At 40.5% G+C, this 19,810-nt stretch overlaps 1 protein-coding gene and 1 long non-coding RNA gene across 5 annotated transcripts in view; one reads left to right on the forward strand and one right to left on the reverse strand.

Annotated features, from left to right (window-relative positions):
* Positions 1-19,810, forward strand: part of SCN8A (sodium voltage-gated channel alpha subunit 8) — a 200,565-nt gene that overhangs the window by 116,679 nt on the left and 64,076 nt on the right. For all 4 annotated transcript variants that reach the window (XM_025284201.3, XM_044941758.2, XM_044941759.2 and 1 more), the window contains exons 8-12: positions 3,517-3,738; positions 5,234-5,297; positions 6,382-6,523; positions 8,038-8,244; positions 9,495-9,788. In XM_025284201.3, the coding sequence (XP_025139986.2) occupies positions 3,517-3,738; positions 5,234-5,297; positions 6,382-6,523; positions 8,038-8,244; positions 9,495-9,788 (929 nt within the window). The remainder of the gene's footprint in view (positions 1-3,516; positions 3,739-5,233; positions 5,298-6,381; positions 6,524-8,037; positions 8,245-9,494; positions 9,789-19,810) is intronic.
* LOC123333308 lies at positions 1,298-11,226 on the reverse strand. The gene is made up of 3 exons (XR_006550605.2): positions 11,090-11,226; positions 8,040-8,166; positions 1,298-1,428 (listed from the first exon to the last, which is right to left on the reverse strand). It is a non-coding gene; the product is annotated as an uncharacterized LOC123333308 (long non-coding RNA).

Here is a 19,810-nt window from a genome sequence, read left to right on the forward strand (position 1 = left end):
GTGAAGATCTTTTTTGTACAGTTCTTCTGTGCATTCTTGCCACCTCTTCTTAATATCTTCTGCTTCTGTTAGGTCCATACCATTTCTCTCTCTTGCCCCATTCCAAATTCCTGGAATTCAGGATCTAGATTTAGGTCAGATATCCACCCTGACATCTAACTACTAAGCGAAGGTCACTTCCTACAAACAAGGCTGCTGGGAGCCTGGCCTTATGGAATAGAAGATGGTTTGAGCTCATTGCCTGGAATTTCCTTTTGTATGGGGCTTGGAACTGTCCAGAAAGTTCCCAGCCAAGGAAAATCAGATTAGACTTATGCTCAAATTATATGTTTTTAACAGTGAATTAATGTCACAAATGCATTGGTTTGACTGTTTTAAAGTTTTATCCTCTTGTTACTGATACAGATGACAGCTAACAACTCAGTTCATGAAAATAGAAGTAAAAAGTGGCGTGAAACTGTCATCAAGTGCTCAGATAGGTGATTGTCTGAGCCATTCAAGAGAGATTGCTGTGTGAGCTCTTCATAAAGAAGTCCAAGAAAAGGAACTTTACAGCCATTCTTCAGTAACCTATCAACTACTCTTTTTTTTTAATTTATTTTTTATTGATGTAGAGTTGAATTACATTGTGTTAATTACTGATGTAGAGCAAAAGTGACTCAGGTATACATATATATATACACATTCTTTTTATATTCTTTTCCGTTCTGATTTATCAACTACTCTTTAAAAAAAATCACTCTTTTTGAAAACATAACTGTGTCATTTTAGGGACCAAGAATTGAGTTATTGACCCAATATACACCTGCTTCAACCCAACCAAATGTAGCAAAGGACTTCTCTGTTCCTTAGCAACTTACTGAAATAAGTTCCATAACACGGGGACAATTTTTCCTTCTCTATAGCTGCCTTTTATTTTATACCACCAGTACCTTCTTACCTAACTGCATGATAATGATACACAGTTTCCCAGAACTTTAGGAATAAAAGATTGAAACTCCAACCACTTAATCGCAAACAAATATCTCTACCCTACTTTTAAAGTCTTTTAGCTTCTCCTCTGCCCCCTGCGAGGTGTTCTTAGGCTTACCCATGTCCGGTGTGTGAGAAAATGAGACTGGGAGGTGACCTTAAGTTTGTTCCGAAACACAGTGCATCTTAAACAGAGGCTGAACCAGGACCAGAATTCCCGCTTTCTGATTCCTGCCTTGTGCTCTTTCTGCTCAGTCCTGTGAGCAGAAGGAATCAGGCTTGAAATGCCTTATGTGCTGGAGCCCAGGCAAGCTCTTCCTAATCCTTTTGGTGGCCACAGCCTCCAGGAAAGGCCCACTCTGTGAGAAAGCACAGGCCTTTGCACACTGTCAGGTCTCTACAGTCTAACTCTTGGCTCTTTTTACTTTAATTTCTCTTCCATGTCTTTCGGGATATCTGTGTAAGAGAAAAGAGAATTTCATATTCATTTACTCTTTCAATAAAGAACTTTAAAATATATTAGTTGTATGGCCAAGACCACCACAACATTGTAAAGCGATTATCCTCCAATTAAATGCACACACACACACACACACACACACACACACGCATAGTAAGTGCCTGCTTTGTGCCAGGTCTTGTGCTAAGCACAGCATCCATTACCACTCTCAGGCTTAGCTTTGAAAATTCTAGGTGGTTACTTGCAAAATACAGCAAAAGAAGAGTCATGTCTACATCTCCCATTAGATCACCATCGTACAAGGTTAGCCTCTCAGTGATATTATCCCAATCATATCTCTTGGAGGAGGGCGACATGTGGATAACAGTGATAGCTAATAAGATATAAGTACCTGGCAGTGTACTTGGTATTTAATATTCATTACCTTATTTAAACCTCATAACAAGCCAACGAGATTGGTATTGTCAATATCTTTTTACAGATAGGTAAACCGAGGTTCAGACAAAAGTGGTTAACATTTGAGTTATTTACTGTGTGCTAAGGGTTTATATTAGTTATGCTTAATTAACCCTCACAACAGCCTATGATATTTAACTATAAGTATCCCCATTTTCAGAGAAGGCAATGGCACCCCACTCCAGTACCCTTGCCTGGAAAATCCCATGGATGGAGGAGCCTGGTGGGCTGCAGTCCATGGGGTCGCTAGGAGTCGGACACAACTGGGTGACTTCACTTTCACATCCCCATTTTAGGGATGAAAATACACATCCCAAGAGGTTAGGTATATTGCTCAGGCCACACAAGTAAGTGGTATAATTTGATTAAGATTAGTAATTATCTACCCAGACTCATACTTTAGAGCCAGGATTAGGATTTCTGTAGAATTTCATTGGATATTCTTGCTTTCAGAAGTAACTTAGGGATAAGCCCCCTCTTGAGACCTGTGTGTCAAGGCTCTGTGTCTGCCTCTGTCCGTCCTGGTGTTTCGGCCCCCTGGGAGTCCTCAGTGCTCCCTTGGCCATGTCTTACAGGTCGCTGATGTGTGGGCATGCCCAGGAGAACCACGTGTAGACTCAGTCTTGATCCAAACATCATGAACCCACAACCATACTTTGCTTTGTCTCCTGTCACTGATCTCTCCTTGTGCAGTTAAGAAATCTGCCTGCAGATTTACGTTTGAAACAGTGGCTTGCCTTTAAGCTGCCAATTCAAGTGGGTTATATGTTTTTTTAAAAATCTAGGACAGAAAAAAGGTCAGTTATAGAGAACAGGACATATATGTGATGCAGAAAACGTGTAATTTTTAGTGAAAAGACAAACCACAAATACTGAATTGATAATAATTAACCTTTTCAATACATTGGCATTTCCAGAGCTCTTGGGAAAATATTATTGGACCTTCTCACTTATTGTTGGCTTTGAAACTTCCCCATAGTTCTCTTTCCAACTTGGACGCCTCCTCTATTCCTGATTTTCCGTTTGTTTGTTCAGCTAATATTTACTGAGTACCTGCTGTGGGCTAAGCCATACAAATACAGCTGTGAACAAGACAGATATAATTAATTATGACCATGATAAATGCTACAGAGGAAACTAATAGGTGCTATTAAAACAGTAATAGTAGAGGAGGGAGAAGAGTTGTGAAGTCAGAGAAGGCTTTCTAGGGAAATTGCTATTTAGCTGAGAGTGGAGGATGAATAGGATGCAGGCAGCAGGGACAAGAGAATGGAGGAAGCATTCCAGGCAAAGGGAACAGCAATTGTGGAGACACCTGGGCAAGTAAGAGCTTGACTCATTTGAGTCACTGAGAAGCAGTCAGAGACGACAAAGCACTTCCAGGAAGAAAAGAGCCACATACTGGAGAAGGGACTTTCTTTTCCAGAAGTATTGGCTTAAAAATTGATGCTCCTGGGAAAATTGATAATATTGCTGACCCATTGTAATTCCCATGGTATAAAAGATGAAGTGGCCATGTTTCAAGGGTGGTGCTGCGGGGAGAAGTGGGAGTCATGGCTGAGGGGGAGGTTGGGGGAGGTGGGGAGGGCTGTGGGGCGACTCTCACTCTGAGGGTTCTCTCCCCTCAGGCCTGAAGACCATCGTGGGCGCCCTGATTCAGTCCGTGAAGAAGCTGTCAGACGTGATGATCCTGACAGTGTTCTGCCTGAGTGTCTTTGCCTTGATCGGACTGCAGCTCTTCATGGGAAACCTGCGAAACAAGTGTGTGGTGTGGCCCATCAACTTCAATGAGAGCTATCTTGAAAACGGCACCAAGGGCTTTGATTGGGAAGAGTACATCAACAATAAAAGTAGGTAGCCCTTTCTCTGCAAGAGTGGGGAGAAAGTCTGTCTCCAGTGTGAATGACGGAGCTACCCCTGGGCTGTACAAAAGTGCCTGGGCCAGAAAGAAAGGCCAGGACTGCTGGGAGGAGCTTTGTGAACTTTCTCCCATTCCTTGAGGTCAGATTATCTTCAGAAGCTTGCAAATATCAGCCCTCTCGCCCCTTCTCTTTTCTCTCCCTTTAAAAGGATAAGTGAAAGTTTATATTTTGCTCACATGTACCCCTAAACTTTTGCTTTGGAAAATTGAGCTTAGAAACTTGATGAAAAATCCTTTTTTTCCCCTGAGATATTTAAACATTTAGAGTATACGTGGGCTTCCCTGGTAGCTCAGATGGCAAAGAATCCACCTACAATGCTGGAGACCTGGGATTGATCCCAGGGTTGGGAAGATCCCCTGGAGAAGGGAAAGGCTCCCACTCCAATGTTCTTGCCTGGAGAATTCCATGGACAGAGGAGCCTAATGGGGTACCGTCCATAGGGTCACAAAGAGTAGGACACGATGAAGCGACTTTCACGTTCACTGTTCACTTAGGTTTCTTAATATTACTAAGACCTTAGCAATCAGTCTGGTCTAGGGAGTTGAGTAATCTCCAAATAACTGTTTGATCCTATCACAGTTTAGGAGTTGTAACAAGTTCATTTCAGGAACCAGAGCATTTGGGTGTTACTCTTAGGAATATTTGGTGTAGTAGTGTACATGTGTGCGAAGTTGCTTCAGTCACGTCCGACTCTTTGTGACCCTATAGGCCGTAGCCCACCAGGCTCCTCTGTCCGTGGGATTCTCCGGGCAAGAGTAATGGAGCGGATTGCCACACCCTCCTCCAGGGGGTCTTTCTGACCCAGGGATAGAACCCGCATCTGTTAAAGACGCATTGGCAGGGGGTTCCTTACCACTAGCGCCACCTGTACGTGTATGAAACTAGGGAGGAAAGTGAGCAGATCACTCTTAGTCAGTCTTGAGGAAATAAAGGCGGGTAAGTATCCACAAAAAGTGTTCAAAGGGGATTTCAGGGACACAAACAGGAAGGGGAAACGTGTCTTCTAATTTAAAATAAGACATGATTACTAGTGATCAGTTTATCTTTGGTAAAGAGAAGTTATAAGGATAGAAGGGTAGAGTTGTGTAAAGGGGTAAAGAACTCAGAAACCTCTCTTTTGAACCCTTTGTTTCAAGTACTGGAACGTGGCATATAGATCTGAAGTATTAATACAAGTAGAAATCAGGTGTCTGAAAAGAACATTGCATTAAAGCCCACGTGGCAGCACTTTTCATTGTTAAATACATATAGGAAAATAGTTAATGGGAAGGAATCCTTATCAGGTTTCACTGCTGTCAGGAAAGATTTATATGAGCTAAAATCAATAACTGTTTCTGCTGGGGTAGTTAGGAACAGTGTAACCTTATTCTCTCATTCACTTAAATCTGCCTTATTCATTTCCTGCCTCTTCAAACTTTTCTAGCAAATTTCTACATAGTTCCTGGTATGCTGGAACCTTTGCTCTGTGGGAACAGTTCTGATGCTGGGTAAGTAGCTCACTTAATTTTATTCTCCTCCCATAAAATAATGTGTCACACAAAAATGAACAATATTTTCACTTTCTTTGTGCTCATGTAGTGGGTCCAATAAATTGGTTGACTCAGATTTTCTTCCTGTTTTATGTTTGTCCATCCAAAGTTGACATTTCACTAGTAGGTGAAGGTGGCTATTAGTCTTAAGCCAAAATCAAAGTTATAAAAGGCTAAGGGTAGGATCTATAATACCAGATATCTTGCCTGTCTCTTGTAGACTCCCCTCATTCTGTCTTAATGCAAAAAGTTATCAAATAAGGGCACTGTTTTCATGATAGATTAGCACCCAAGGTTGACCCCAAATATGCCAGGCCTGACAGCATGAGGGAGGAAAAAGAGTTGCAATGTATTATCCCCTCCCCCCCGCCTTTTTTTCATTGTGGCAAAATATACATAACATAAAATTTGGTCTCTTAACCATTTTTACATATACAGTTCAGTGTATTAACTAGAAGTCCATTTACTTTCTATACTGAAGTATTGATAGATACTAGAAATTACATTGGAATAAACATCAGGTGAGTCTTAAAGCAGAAGAACTATTATAACCGAGGTCACTGATCCTAGTGTGATACAGTTTGTCACAGTGCATGTTAAGAGAATAGAGATGATTAAGAGGAAGGTCTAGGCTTTTGTCATTTAGTTTAGTAGCTAAGTTAAATTTGGTTGAATTGCACATTGATATGAGTCTAGGACAGTGATTCTCAAATTTTGGCATGCGTAAGAATCATCTGACACGCCCCTTAAAAATGCCAATTCATGGATCCCATATGCAGAGTTTTTATTCCTAGGTCTTGTCTAGGACATAGGTATCTGCATTTTTAAGGTGATTCTGATCCTAGACTGTCCCCAGGACATCATTTTTGAAAACTTCACCTGGCTACTTTGTTTCTTTCCTCTTCTTTTTAAAAAATTCCTGTTTGTTGGCATAGCCTCTATAGATGGCTGTTTATCATCTGCAAGGTCATAGAGATGACTTCCAGCTGATGACCGGGTAGGATTACGCTGAAAAGCCCGGTGCTTCCTTTTCTTTCCTCAGGCAATGTCCAGAGGGATACCAGTGTATGAAGGCAGGAAGGAACCCCAACTATGGTTACACGAGCTTTGACACTTTCAGCTGGGCCTTCTTGGCATTATTTCGCCTTATGACCCAGGACTACTGGGAAAACTTGTATCAATTAGTAAGTAATACCATGTTTTTTGGTGATGGAATTTACATAACAATATGTGGGGTTTGGGGACATTCTGTGTAAGAGACCTTTGGTGAAGACATTATACAGAATCTTTGGGTGGTATTTCTCAGAGTCAGCTGGTTTACAAAATTAAATGAATTCTCCCAGCTCTTGGCCCAGTTTCTTTAATGCTCATCATGTATAGCTGTAGCCGCTCACAAACTTGGGAGCCTCTTGCCTGGCCTGGGAATCTGCTGTCTCTGTCCTTCCTATTTCAGCAGACCATCTTCAGTGTTTCTCCTTTTGGATGTTTGGGCTTAGGGCTTCTTTAAACATGTTGTGTAAGGCACTTTGGTAGACATTATAAAGAAGAGATTTTATCCACAAGGATCTTGGAGCCTAAATATGTCAACATTTTGAGATTTATAACACAGTTGTATTTATTCAAGAACACTGTGACTTTTTTTTTTTTTAATGGTCACTGCCATTCTGTTGGCCTGCTTTGGTGACTCTGGACAAGTCATTTAATTTTGCTGGGTGTGATGGAGAAGTTAGTCTAGTTGACTGCTGAGGGTCTTTCAACTTAGAAATTCTCGATAACGCGTTGTTTTACATTTGACTCTAAGCCTTTGATAATGCTAGTTAGTTTGATAATAAGAATTGTGAACCCCTCAGGCATGAAGGAAACCCTTTAAGTGAACCAACTTTTTTTTTCCAATGAAAGTTTCTTATTAGGAGTTCCTGAAATTCTTCCTTTCTGTTGTACAGCCTAGTATTCCCATGAAATATTTGTAACTGATGCTAAGTTCCATGAAATATTTGTGGTTGAGAAGAATAAAAATGAAAACTAAGTGATAATGGGTCCTGTGTATGTGCATATAACCTAAAACCCAGTTGTTCTTTGATGTCTATTTGGTGCTAGTGAAAGGAATACTCTTAGGATCCTCTTTCCTTTTTCTCCCCTACCCCGCCCCCACATCCTTTACATTATATCCCTCTTTAAAAACTCATCCTATTGCAAAAGGCTAAGGAAGGATGTCCCTTAAGATAGGGACTTCTTATGAGTTGGGCCTGATTCCAAAGATGAGATTTCTGTAAATGCTCTTTGAAGACCAGTATATAAATGACCTGAGGTCTTTGTTTTCATTTCTTCACACTTGTTTTAAAACCAGCTGACAAAGTCAAATGTAATTCTTGGCTCAGAGCAATTTTTCCTTTTAAAAAAGTAAGCATTTTTCTATGGAAGGGGTGTATTAGGAGTATTTGGAATGGAAGAGGATTTTTTTTTTTTTTGCTACAGTGAATAGGAGGTACTACTGACATTTCCTGTGAGTCTGGGGTAGGGGAGGCCATTTGGCAGCTGGGGATGCTGAGTGTCTGCAGTGTGAACAAGTTCGACACAAGAAAGTCTGGTCCTGTTCAAAGTGCAGTACTGCCTCTGCAGAGGAACATCAGCCCATGAGTTGTTTTCAGCCTGATTCGTTTGATGCAAGCAACTTAAGAAGTGGTTTTTGTCTTTACAGACCTTACGAGCAGCTGGGAAAACGTACATGATCTTCTTCGTCTTGGTCATCTTTGTGGGTTCTTTCTATCTGGTGAACTTGATCCTGGCTGTGGTGGCCATGGCTTATGAAGAGCAGAATCAGGCAACACTGGAGGAAGCAGAGCAGAAAGAGGCTGAATTCAAAGCAATGTTAGAGCAACTTAAGAAGCAACAGGAAGAAGCACAGGTTGGTGATCAACTCTTTGTCCTAGTCCTTCCTGCCAGATCATGGTGACTAAGGCCCCATCTGATTGCCACTCCAGTTGATCTTTTTAGGCACACTGTCTAACAGAAGTCATTGATCTGATTGAAATAACCCAAATAACAACTGCAGATGGTCAGTCCAATTGTTACATTTGTCTTAATGGCCAAATTGTTTGTGAATGTGATCTTCTGTTGAATCTCTCGACCATTCAGTGCACAACTGCTGTGATCACTGGAGAGAGAGAAAAAAAATGACCAGAGCAGTTTACATAATGCATCATGTAAGCATAGGTGTTTTTGTTGGGGGAAACATTAGGATCTCCTTCAGAGATTGTCTGTGTTCATAACAAGTCTTGAAGATACAAGTAAAATAGTGAAGTAAAATTTAAAAAAGAAACTTGTGATTCTACTAACACCCTAACATCTTACTTTTTTTAGAAAAAAATTATGAAAGTATGGTGATATTTACAGGAGACTTGGAAAATACCAAACAAAGTTACATATAGTTCCACTGTACATTACAATTATTTTTAAATACATAAATTAAGATTTTTAGTTAAGAGTTTCAGTATCAAACTTTCAAAAATTAATAGAACAAACAGATAGGAAAGTAGAAAGATACAGTAGACCTGGAAAGCACTATGAACTAATTCAACATAATTAAGGTTTATATAATTTTCACTCAACAACAGGATGCAAATTCTATTCACGTTCCCATGGACTATAAACTGGGAGACATGGGACTGTATCCTGGGTCATAAAACAAAGGGCAAAAATTTCGTGGTCTAAAGGTATTGAAATCATACAGATTCTGTTTTCTTATCACTGATAACACTTTACTTTTTAATTTTTATCCAAATATACATGTGTTTTTTACATTGTTGGGGCCATAATATATAGTATTGATTTTCAGAGTTGCCCAAAAAAAGATCATTTGGTATCAAGGTGGCAGCCAAGTTTTTGTCTCAGATACTAGACAGAGTAAGTCCCAAAGCTCTCACCATGAAGCTCCGCTCTGATTATGCAGGGCTGTGCTCCACCATGCAAATTTAGCTAGGAAATGGAGATACCAGGCCCCCACCACAGTGTGCTCTGACAGACTTGTTTTCCTTCCTCCTTTTTTCCCTGTCTTTGGGAAAGGAAGGAAGTGATCGCCACCACTTGCTTAGCTTTGTGTGGCTCTAGTTAATTGCTTCCGATCTGGTCTGTTGCTGTGAAATTTTACTTTCCTAGGCGGCGGCGATGGCCACTTCAGCAGGAACTGTCTCAGAAGATGCCATAGAGGAAGAAGGTGAAGACGGGGCAGGCTCTCCCCGGAGCTCATCTGAAATCTCTAAACTGAGTTCCAAGAGTGCCAAGGAGAGACGGAACCGGAGAAAAAAGAGGAAGCAAAAGGAGCTCTCTGAAGGAGAGGAGAAAGGGGATCCTGAGAAGGTGTTCAAGTCAGAATCAGAAGATGGAATGAGGAGGAAGGGCTTTCGGCTCCCAGACAACAGAATAGGGAGGAAGTTTTCCATCATGAATCAGGTAAACTGTTGGTGCTGGGTCACAGAAGCCTAAGAAATTCTAGGTTTCCTAATCTTACTTGATTCTCATATTCCCCACTGGGTTTACATTTTCCAGTCCCATCCCTGCATCCTCAGGCCACCTCCACACTCCACTTTGTTTTCCTCTAGGAAGAAGTGCTGCTTGGGTATAAAGGCTGCCTTCTCTGCTCTAAATCTCACCCAGGACAACCTGGTCACCTTTGGCAAACTTACTGCAGCAGGAAAGTCTGTGTCACTCGAGCAGGCCTTGTATTCCAAAGCACAGGTCCCCAACCTCTGGGACCTAATGCCTGACGATCTGAGGTGGTGCTGATGTAATAACAATAGAAATAAAGTACACAACAAATGTGAAATGCTTGAATCATCCTGAAACCCACACCTACCCCGATCTGTGGGAAAGTGTCTTGCATGAAACTGGTCCCTGGTGCCAAAAAGGTTGGAGACCACTGCTCTAAAACATCATGAAGAACTTTTCTTAGCATCTGAACTTCAGAATTCAGATCGAATACCTTTGTTTAAGAGTTATGTAATTTTAGATTAAAAAAAAAGTCATGAAACTCTTTAGGTCACCTTATTTGAGTGTAGCAAGTTCTGGTAATTAATTATTCTAGATTTATAATGTCATGCTGATAAATTAGCATATGGTAGATTAGAAGCCTCTAGTTTTACCCAACTTTGTTAAATTGGGAAGCTAAGAGAGAGAGAAGGGAGAGGACTTATGGATAATTATTGAGCATTGTATTACTATACATTTCATGATATGATATATATTTTTGGACTTCAAAGAACACCACCAAAATCCAATTCTTAAGGTACTTAATGCCCCATTTTAAAGAAAGTTTGTAAGGTATAGAAGAGATTGCAGTTCTTGATTATGGCAGTGCAGCCAGAGTCTTTTCTTGTTTCTCAGAGATGATTCATGGTGCCTCCCCCTTACTTCCCTCACCTCCCGGTCCAGTCCTTTGCTAGTCCAGTTCGTTTAATCACAGCAAAATCTCTTATGTCCACCCTCTTCTTTTTGTTCCTATTAATCCTACTTTAGTTCAGACTTTATATTACTTTGTTCTACTGCAGTTATCCAGTACAGCTTCATTCCCTCTGGTCTGTCTCTCTCTCTCTCTCTTTCATGTTTTATATGTTGTCAGCCAATCACTTCCTAAAACATATCTCTGGTCATTCATTACCAAGCATTTATAGAGTGCCTACCATGTGTCAAGGATTGTGCTAGGTCCTAGAGATGGAAAGGTGGTTAGAACACCATGTCTGCCCTAGGGAACTTACAGTGTAGTGGGATAGCCAGATACGCCAAAACATTACTTTCGTGATAGCACTGATGGCATTGCTCCACTGTTGAAATACACAGATGTGTTTTAGAAGGCACAGATCTATCCCAGCCTGGAGCTGCAGCAGAGATTTTCTGGGGAAAGTCAATAAAGGATACACAGGGGTTAGTCAGGTAATGAGCGTGTGTGTTGGTGAGGGAGCAGGAAGACAGAAGAAAGAACATTCCAGCTTTGGAAGAAAAGTATGCTCCAGTTTGGACATCCCAAATATGAATTATTTGTTGGGAAACCAATTTGGACACATGGATAGTCAAGTGATAGCTCAGGGAAGAAGCCCTGAGCTGAGAGACAGTGGTTGAAACCAAGAGACTGGCTGAGACGACTTGGAGAGAGTGTGTGAGGCGGAAGGACAGTGACATGCAATGTGACACCGGTGTTCATGGGCTTCGGAGATGGACCTCACAGAGGAAAACAAGTGGATGTTGGTCACGAGGGCTGCTAAGAGCACCAAGAGTGCAGTGAGGACTGGAGAGCGCAGGGTAGGAGAGGGAGGGGAGCGACCAGTGGATTGAAGCTTAACAGAGATGCATCATGAGATCAGAACTGCAAATGTCTGTTAGATTTGGCACCAGAAGTCCTAGAGAACTTGAAAGACAGATTTCAGTCCAGGGTAAGGGTGGATGCCATATTGAATGGGAAGAGACTTTCTATTCAAACTTTTTTTTAAAGAATGTGGTGAAAATAAGCATTTTTATAATCTGTTATGAGGGGGACACCCAGAAGAAGGGGAGACGGAAGTAGCAAATGGAGTAGAGTAGAATAGAAAAGAAAATAGAACAGTCTTGGGGGATATGAGAATAGGTGTAGTCTTGAACAGGAAAGGGGCACCTTGTCCTCCCCCCCAAAAAAACACATACGGCAATAGATGGGTGTGTGTGTGGATAAGTTTGTGGATGGGGAGTAGGAAATGGAGAAAGATGACCCCTGACAGTCTCATTTTCAATAATGTATGAAATTTAAAATCTTACCGAAGGGAATGAGAGGTTGAGTCAGGAGGGTGAAGAAAATAGTGACAGCTTAAAACAGTCATTAAGAAGATTGGGAGAGGGAATTCCCCCTCATCAGGTTCAGCCTGTTTACTAAAGAAGCCCCAGCCCTTCAGCACTGAATTCACAACACCTTGCTTCCCGGGACTCGGCTTCCCTTTTATGGTCTCCAGTCCCTGTGCCCCATCAAGCACTCTGTACTCACACCAGACAGAACTATTAGATGCTTCTCATACATGATGCTTCTTTCCTACCCTCTGTTTTGCTCCAGAAACAGCCTCTCTAAGAAGCTCTGTTTTTTCCATTTCTGAATGTTCACATTATACTTACTCTTCACATCCTTCTCCCAAGAAACCATCCCTGACCCGCCCCCATCCTACCCCCAGTTAGAAATTATCATTTCCTCTTTCCATTGTGTTTTATACGTCCCTCTTTGTGTGTTGCTGTTTACTCTATGTGGTTTTATATTTACTAATCTTCATATCTTGTCCTCTCTCACATAAAGTCCTAAAATTAAGGCCTACTTCTGTGTACCTTCAGAGATTTGTTGGAAAAATGAATGAAGTACTTTTGTAAAACTGATTTAACCCCTTCTGGAACTTCTTTATGGCCTGGAACCATCTCTGTCTCACCTTCACCTCACCTTTCCCCTAGTTCAGCCTCTTTTGAGGGAAAGTGTGATTGTAGCTTTGTTGTAATGCAACCCTTGCCTTGAGAGCCATCCTAAGCTTGTTAATAAATACCTTAGCGCCGTTAACACTTCGCTGTTGAATGGGCTCTGATTAATCTATAGGCTTCAGCACAGAGTTGCACTGATTGCTCCCTAGCTCAAAAAATAAAGCTGGGCTTCTGAGATGTCCTGCTTTGCATGAAAATAGTCACTTCTTCTCATTTCCCCATCAGAAAAAACTGTGGATTCCTTGAGGCCACGGCTGACTGCCAAGACTTCCTTAGAAACTGCACAGCAGTGATATTCTTTGTCCTAGGACTCTGCTGCAGTTTCTCTGATTTTATCTGGAAAAATGGTTGAGGCCTAGAGAGATTAACTCTTTTATCTAAGGTTATATAGCTAGTAGGTGTTGGAGTTGAGATTTGAACCAGGTCATTCTGACTATAAGCTTTGTACTGCAGTCTCTAGCCATCCCTTCCCCACTTACCTCCACACATACGTGGTCATCTGTTAGGTTGGCTTAACAGTGAAGGTGACTTTGGTTTTCCCACCACACAGTTCAAGTGAACATCAGTGGCCTGTACTGCAGATTGCTGAGAGCCGCTATTTTTTTTTTTTTTAATTAATTTTGCTGGAGTACAGTTGATTTCCAGTGTTAGTTTGAGATCCTCTTGAGACATAAAATTATTGCTATGTTTTTAGGCTTTAGGTGAGTTTATAAAGTCCCTTTTGCAAAGTATTTTAATTATTCTGCTGCAGCAGTTCTCAGACATTTTGGTCTTCATATCTTTAAAAAATTATTGAGGACCCCAAAGAGATTTTTTAATTTATTGTATTAGAAATAATAATTAAGAAATTTTATAATGGTCATTTATTGATTTATTGAAAAAAATGGTAATGATAAACCAACTGTGTTTAACACAAATCATACATATTTTTGAAAAAATTAACTGTTTTCCAGATCAAAAAAATTTAATAGAAAAAAATAGTACTGTTTACATCTTTGCAAATCTCTTTAATCTGTGGTTTAATGGGAGATGGCTAGAATAGCATACCTTCATTCAGTCTGTTGCAATATTCCTTTTGGTTGAAGTATTTAAAGAAAATCTGTTTTCATACAGATATAGTTGGAAAAGGAATATTTTAACAACCTTTTCAGATAATTGTGAATATTCTTCTTTGGTGTTATTCCAAAATTGGATAACAGTAGGTTTTTAAATGGTTAGTTGCAATGTGGAAGCTGAAACTGTATCAGTAACTCGGTACTGTTACATTAAAATCCTTTGTTGTATTTTACACCATAGATATTTAATTCTTGAATGATTTGTAGCATCCTACATTGATCATTTGGGAAATACTGCTTCACTGAATTATGCAGCTCTTCCAAGTACTAACACAGAATATTAAAAAATCATGTACGTTCTCGCTCAAGCTCTTAAGAAAAGTCTTTAAATTCTGGGAAACTGTCAGGCTTGCAGTCTGTACCTCTGAGAAATGAGAGTGAGGAAGGCAGACATCTTCTTAATATTATTATGAGGTAGTTTAATCTTGTGACCCACCCCCCGTAAAAAGGGCACAAGGACCCAGGAATTCCCAGACCACATTTTAAGAACCACTGTTGTACTGGAAAGAAAAAGTGAAGTGAAGAAAAGATGAACTATGGCATAGAAATAAGACATTTAAATCATCAATTTCTTATATTCCAAACATCCTAGTCATTGTTAAGCTTCATTCCAGTAGACAGCTGACATGTATGCCCTGAAATTCCTAGTTAATTTTTCTGTGTAATCTGAGGCCATGCCCTCAAATCAAAAACATCCCAGAACTGTTCTCCCAAGCAGACACCTAGATCTAAAGTAGTATTTTTAGTTAGCTGTGATGTGACTGCCTGAAAAGGACCAGAAGCTTCTTCCTGGTTTGTTGATAGGAAACATTTTGAAAACAGGACCCATCTCATAAACTAGCTGAATCCCTGGAGATAGTAGAGCCACAGGTCCTGATGCATCAGTGAAACCCTTCAATCCAGGAAAATTAAGACTGGGGAAGAGCCAGGGTGGCTACTCTCAGGATGTCTCCTTAGGGAATTGGCCAGATCAGGGCTAGATACAAGAGGTACAAGGCGAAATGGGACAAGTTCATCTTTTCCCTTCTGTGTTGATTGCAGTGGACTCTTTTGCCAAGAATGGAACAAAGAATTAAAGAATAATAGATATACTGTTTACTTTTTAGTTTGTATTTTTTTCAGGATCCTGATTCCTGAGTGTCCCTGGGTGACGGAATTTGTCATTATCTTTCCATCACTTCTTATCACTTTCTTATCGGTTAAGAATAGTCAGGTATTATTATATACTATATGAGGTCTAATATAGTATATAATATTTCCTCATACAGTCCATAATATTTTCTACTAGGCTGTAGCTTTTGAGAGGGCAGGGACCATGTCATATGTCTTGTTCACCATTGTATCCATATCAATTAGCACACAACAAGTATTTGGTGATCTTTTGTCAAATAAAAATCAGACCTCTTTCCTAATATGTAGACCTAATATACTAGGCAGTGTCAACACCTAACATTTTGCTAATAAAAATCACGGATCCAGTCCACGGAAGCTTGCTGCGAGAAGGGAGGCAGATTTTATTTTCTGTATTTTATGATGCTTTGACATGCTAGGAACCTTGCTGGCTGCAGAGAGCTGCCCCTCCCAGGACTAGTTTAATTCCTGGAGATAGCGAACAACTTGCCCTTTCATGTGCAGATCAACCAATCCAAGACCTTTATCCCCAGCTTCCTTTCATCTAATTCACACACCAGCCAATATTTCCCCAGCCCTAAATCCACTGTGTGGATCACAACAAACTATGGAAAATTCTTCAAGAGATGGGAATACCAGACCACCTGACCTGCCTCCTGAGAAATCTGTATGCAAGTCAAGAAGAAACAAGTAGAACTGGACATGGAACAACAGACTGGTTCCAAATAGGAAAAGGAGTAGGTCAAGGCTGCGTATTGTCATCCTGGTTATTTAACTTATATGCAGAGTACATCATGCAAAATGCCGGGCTGGATGAAGCACAAGCTGGAATCAAGATTGCTGGGAGAAATATCAATAACCTCAGATATGCAGATGACACCACTCTTAGGGCAGAAAGTGAAGAAGAACTAAAGAGCCTCTTGATGAAAGTGAAAGAGGAGAGTGAAAAAGTTGGCTTAAAACTAGACATTCAGAAAACTAAGATCATGGCATCTGGTCCCATCACTTTATGGCAAATAGATGGGGAAACAATGGAAACAGTGAGAGACTTTATTTTGGGGGGCTCCAAAATCACTGCAGGTGGTGACCGCAGCCATGAAATTAAAAGACACTTGCTTCTTGGAAGAAAAGCTATGACCAACCTAGACAGCACATTAAAAAGCAGAGACATTATTTTGCCACCAAAAGTCTGTCTAGTCAAAGCTATGGTTTTTCCAGTAGTCATGTATGGATGTGAGAGTTGGACTGTGAAGAAAGCTGAGCGCCAAAGAATTGATGCGTTTGAACTGTGGTGTTGGAGAAGACTCTTGAGAGTCCCTTGGACTGCAAGGAGAGCCAATCAGTCCATCCTAAAGGAAATCAACCCTGAATATTCATTGGAAGGACTGATGCTGAAGCTGAAACTCCAGTACTTTGGCCACCTGAAGAACTGACTCATTGAGAAAGACCCTAATGCTAGAAAAGATTGAAGGCAGGAGGAGAAGGGGACTACAGAGGATGAGATAGTTGGATGGCATCACCAACTTGATGGACATGAGTTTGAGTAAACTCGGGGAGTTGGTGATGGACAGGGAGGCCTGGCTTGCTGCAGTCCATGGGGTCACAAGGAGTTGGACATGACTGAGCAACTGAACTGAAATCACTCCAGAGCCAGAACTTACAGAACCATTTCTATAGCCCAAAGCCTGTCTGAAATTATTCAAACTGTCCAATTTTAAACTTGTTCCAGTGTGCCTGCTCTGCTTCACCATCCCTATCTGAGGAAACCCCAACAAAGGCTCTGGGCCCAGCTTACCATACCTGATTAAAACAAAATCATAGGTACATTCCAAGACACTTATAAGTCTTCTGGCCAGTCACATTATTTAGAGAAGTGCTTCTTAAACTATCTGTAGTGAAGGATCAGTTTCTATTTTTCCCAATGCTTCATGAGCTGATAGATACTCTTATAAAATATAATAACAGTAAATTTCTAGAGAAAAGTATCCCATTCTTGGATGTTGTGAAAATGCCTAATTGCTATTAAAATTTCTAAATGCTTCTCTCAGCTTTTTACAGTCTCATTGCAAACCAGTAATGGATCATATACTAGCAGTGATCTGTAAATCGCACTTTGAGAACTGGTTGAGGAGAATGAATCAGTGAGGGTGCCCAAACATATATGTGAGATGAGAAATAGCAAGCAATAAGCTAGAGGAGGCACTGATCCCCTCTGCCAACCCAACAGCATGAAGAAGGAAGTGAAAGAGTTGGCCATGTGTGTTCCTTATTAAAAATATATATGTCATTTATTTATTTTTGATCATTTTGGGTCTTCGACACTACATGTGGGCTTGCTCTAGTTGCAATGAGCAGGGACTACTCTTCCTTGCAGTTGGCAGGCTTCTTATTGTGGTGGCTTCTCTTGTTGCAGAGCCCAGGCTCGAGGGTGCACAGGCTCAGTAGTTGTGGCACTCAGGCTGAGCTGGCCACAAAGAACTTTCACAGTGGAGTCATTTTAATAGAAGGTTAACACCTAAACTCTAAGGCAAACATCTTATATAGTTAAAAGTTACTTTGAAATTTCTTTAGAGTCATAATTGGGCAAACTGATCATCTCAGGGTAGCTAGGAGGGCTGTCTGAGGCCAGTTGTTGCCAGGTTTTGTTCTCTTAGAGCGCTGGTCCTCAAACTGGGATTGTATCCTTTCAGGGCACTTGAAGATTTTTCAAGCACAGTTTTAAGGAACTTGATTTTCAGATCTTTAAGTTACATATTTCTATACCTAGGGTGAACCCTGTGGTCTAAAGTCACACCAATTCTCCTTTTCCATTTTTGTTTTCACAGTCAGCCTTCTCCCACTTTACAAAAGGAAGGCATACCTCTCTATCATCCCAAATCCTGAAGATCTTTGGGGTGCCAGACAAAGGGACAGTTCAAAATACTAGCATCTACAGAGTTTTCTTTAATCTGTTGTTGTTCAGTCACTTAGTCATGTCCGACTCTTTGTGACACCATGGACTGCAGCATGCCAGGCTTCCCTGTCCTTCACTATTTCCCAGAGTTTTCTCAGATTCATGTCCATTGAGTCGATGATTCTGTCTAACAATCTCATCCTCTGCCACCCCTTCTGTTGCCTTCAACCTTTCCCAGCATCAGAAACTTCCAGTGAGTCAGCTCTTCACATCAGGTAACCAAAATATTGAAGCTTCAGCTTTAGCATCAGTCCTTCCAATGAATAGTCAGGGTTGATTTCGTTTAGGATTGATTGGTTTGATCTTGCAGTCCAAGGGATTCTCAAGAGTCTTCTCCAGCACCACAATTTGAAAGCATCAATTCTTCAGCGCTCAGCCTTCTTTATGGTCCAACTCTCACATCCCTACATGACTACTGGAAAAAAAAAAAAAACATAGCTCTGGCTATATGAACCTTTATCAGCGAAGTCATATCTCTGGTTTTTAATACGCTGTCTGGTTTGTCATAGCTTTCCTTCCAAGGAGCAAGCGTCTTTTAATTTCATAGCTACAATCACCATCAGTATTGGTTTTAGAGCCCAAGGAAATATAATCTGTCACTGTTTCCACTTTCTCCCCTTCTCTTTGCCATAAAGTGATGGGGCTGGATACCATGATCTTAGTTTTTTTAATGTTGAGTTTTAAGCTAGCCTTTTCACCCTTCTCTTTCATGCTCATCAAGAGGCTCTTTAGTTCCTCTTCGTTTCTGCCATTAGAGTGGTATCATCTGCATATCTGAGGTTGTTGATATTTTCCTGGCAGTCTTGATTCTAGCTTGTGATACATCCAGCCCAGCATTTCGTATGATATACCCTGCATAGAAGTTAAATAAGCAGAGTGACAATATACATCCATGTCAGTATACAGCCTTGACAATATACTCCTTTCCCAATTTTGAAGTAGTCCGTTGTTCCATGTCCGGTTCCAACTGTTGCTTCTTGACCTGCGTACAGATTTTTCAGGAGACAGGTAAGGTGGTCTGATTCCCATCTCTTTAAGAATTTTCCACAGTTTGTTGTGCTCCACACAGTCAAAGGCTTTAGCATAGTCTGTTAGTAAAGCAGAAGTAGATGTTTTCTGGAATTCTCTTGCTTTCTCTATGATCCAACGAATGTTGGCAATTTGATCTCTGGTTCCTCTGCCTTTTCTAAACCCAGCTTGTACATCTGGAAGTTCTTGGCTCACATACTGTTGAAGTCTAACTTGAAGGATTTTGTGCATAACCTTGCTAGCATGTGAAATTAGCGCACTTGTATGGTAGTTTGAACATTCTTTGGCATTTCTTTAATCTGGGAAACTTAAATCCATTGTAAGGCTTTCTGAATTTACCTCTCTTACATACTTCTAGTAAGAATGAAATATAGAATTATAATCAGGGGCATTCAGATGTTTTAAGTTCAGGAGCAGGATGGATGTCACTGGGATACATAGTCATACATTTATTTAAAATGAAAAATGAGGTCATACTTTTTCCAGTGAAAATAAGTCTGATTTGGCCAATTGTTTTGATAGTGGGGACTGGCTTTGCTAATTAGATCATATGATAGGCATTTTTTTAATTAAATGAACTAAATCTGTGGCTTTAAAGATTTAATGAAAACATCTCTAAAGCATGTGGTAAGATCATTTTATTAAAAGATTAATGTTGGCATTGATGTATAGAAATTGACAATGCTTTGATTATTCCAACCTTTTCTGTTAGGTCAAGTAAAGTTCCTTTAAAAGAATAACCCCTGTAAGAGGTACTGATATGATTA

Source organism: Bubalus bubalis, chromosome 4 (genome assembly GCF_019923935.1).
Source record: "Bubalus bubalis isolate 160015118507 breed Murrah chromosome 4, NDDB_SH_1, whole genome shotgun sequence".
NCBI classification, from domain to species: Eukaryota; Metazoa; Chordata; class Mammalia; order Artiodactyla; family Bovidae; genus Bubalus; species Bubalus bubalis.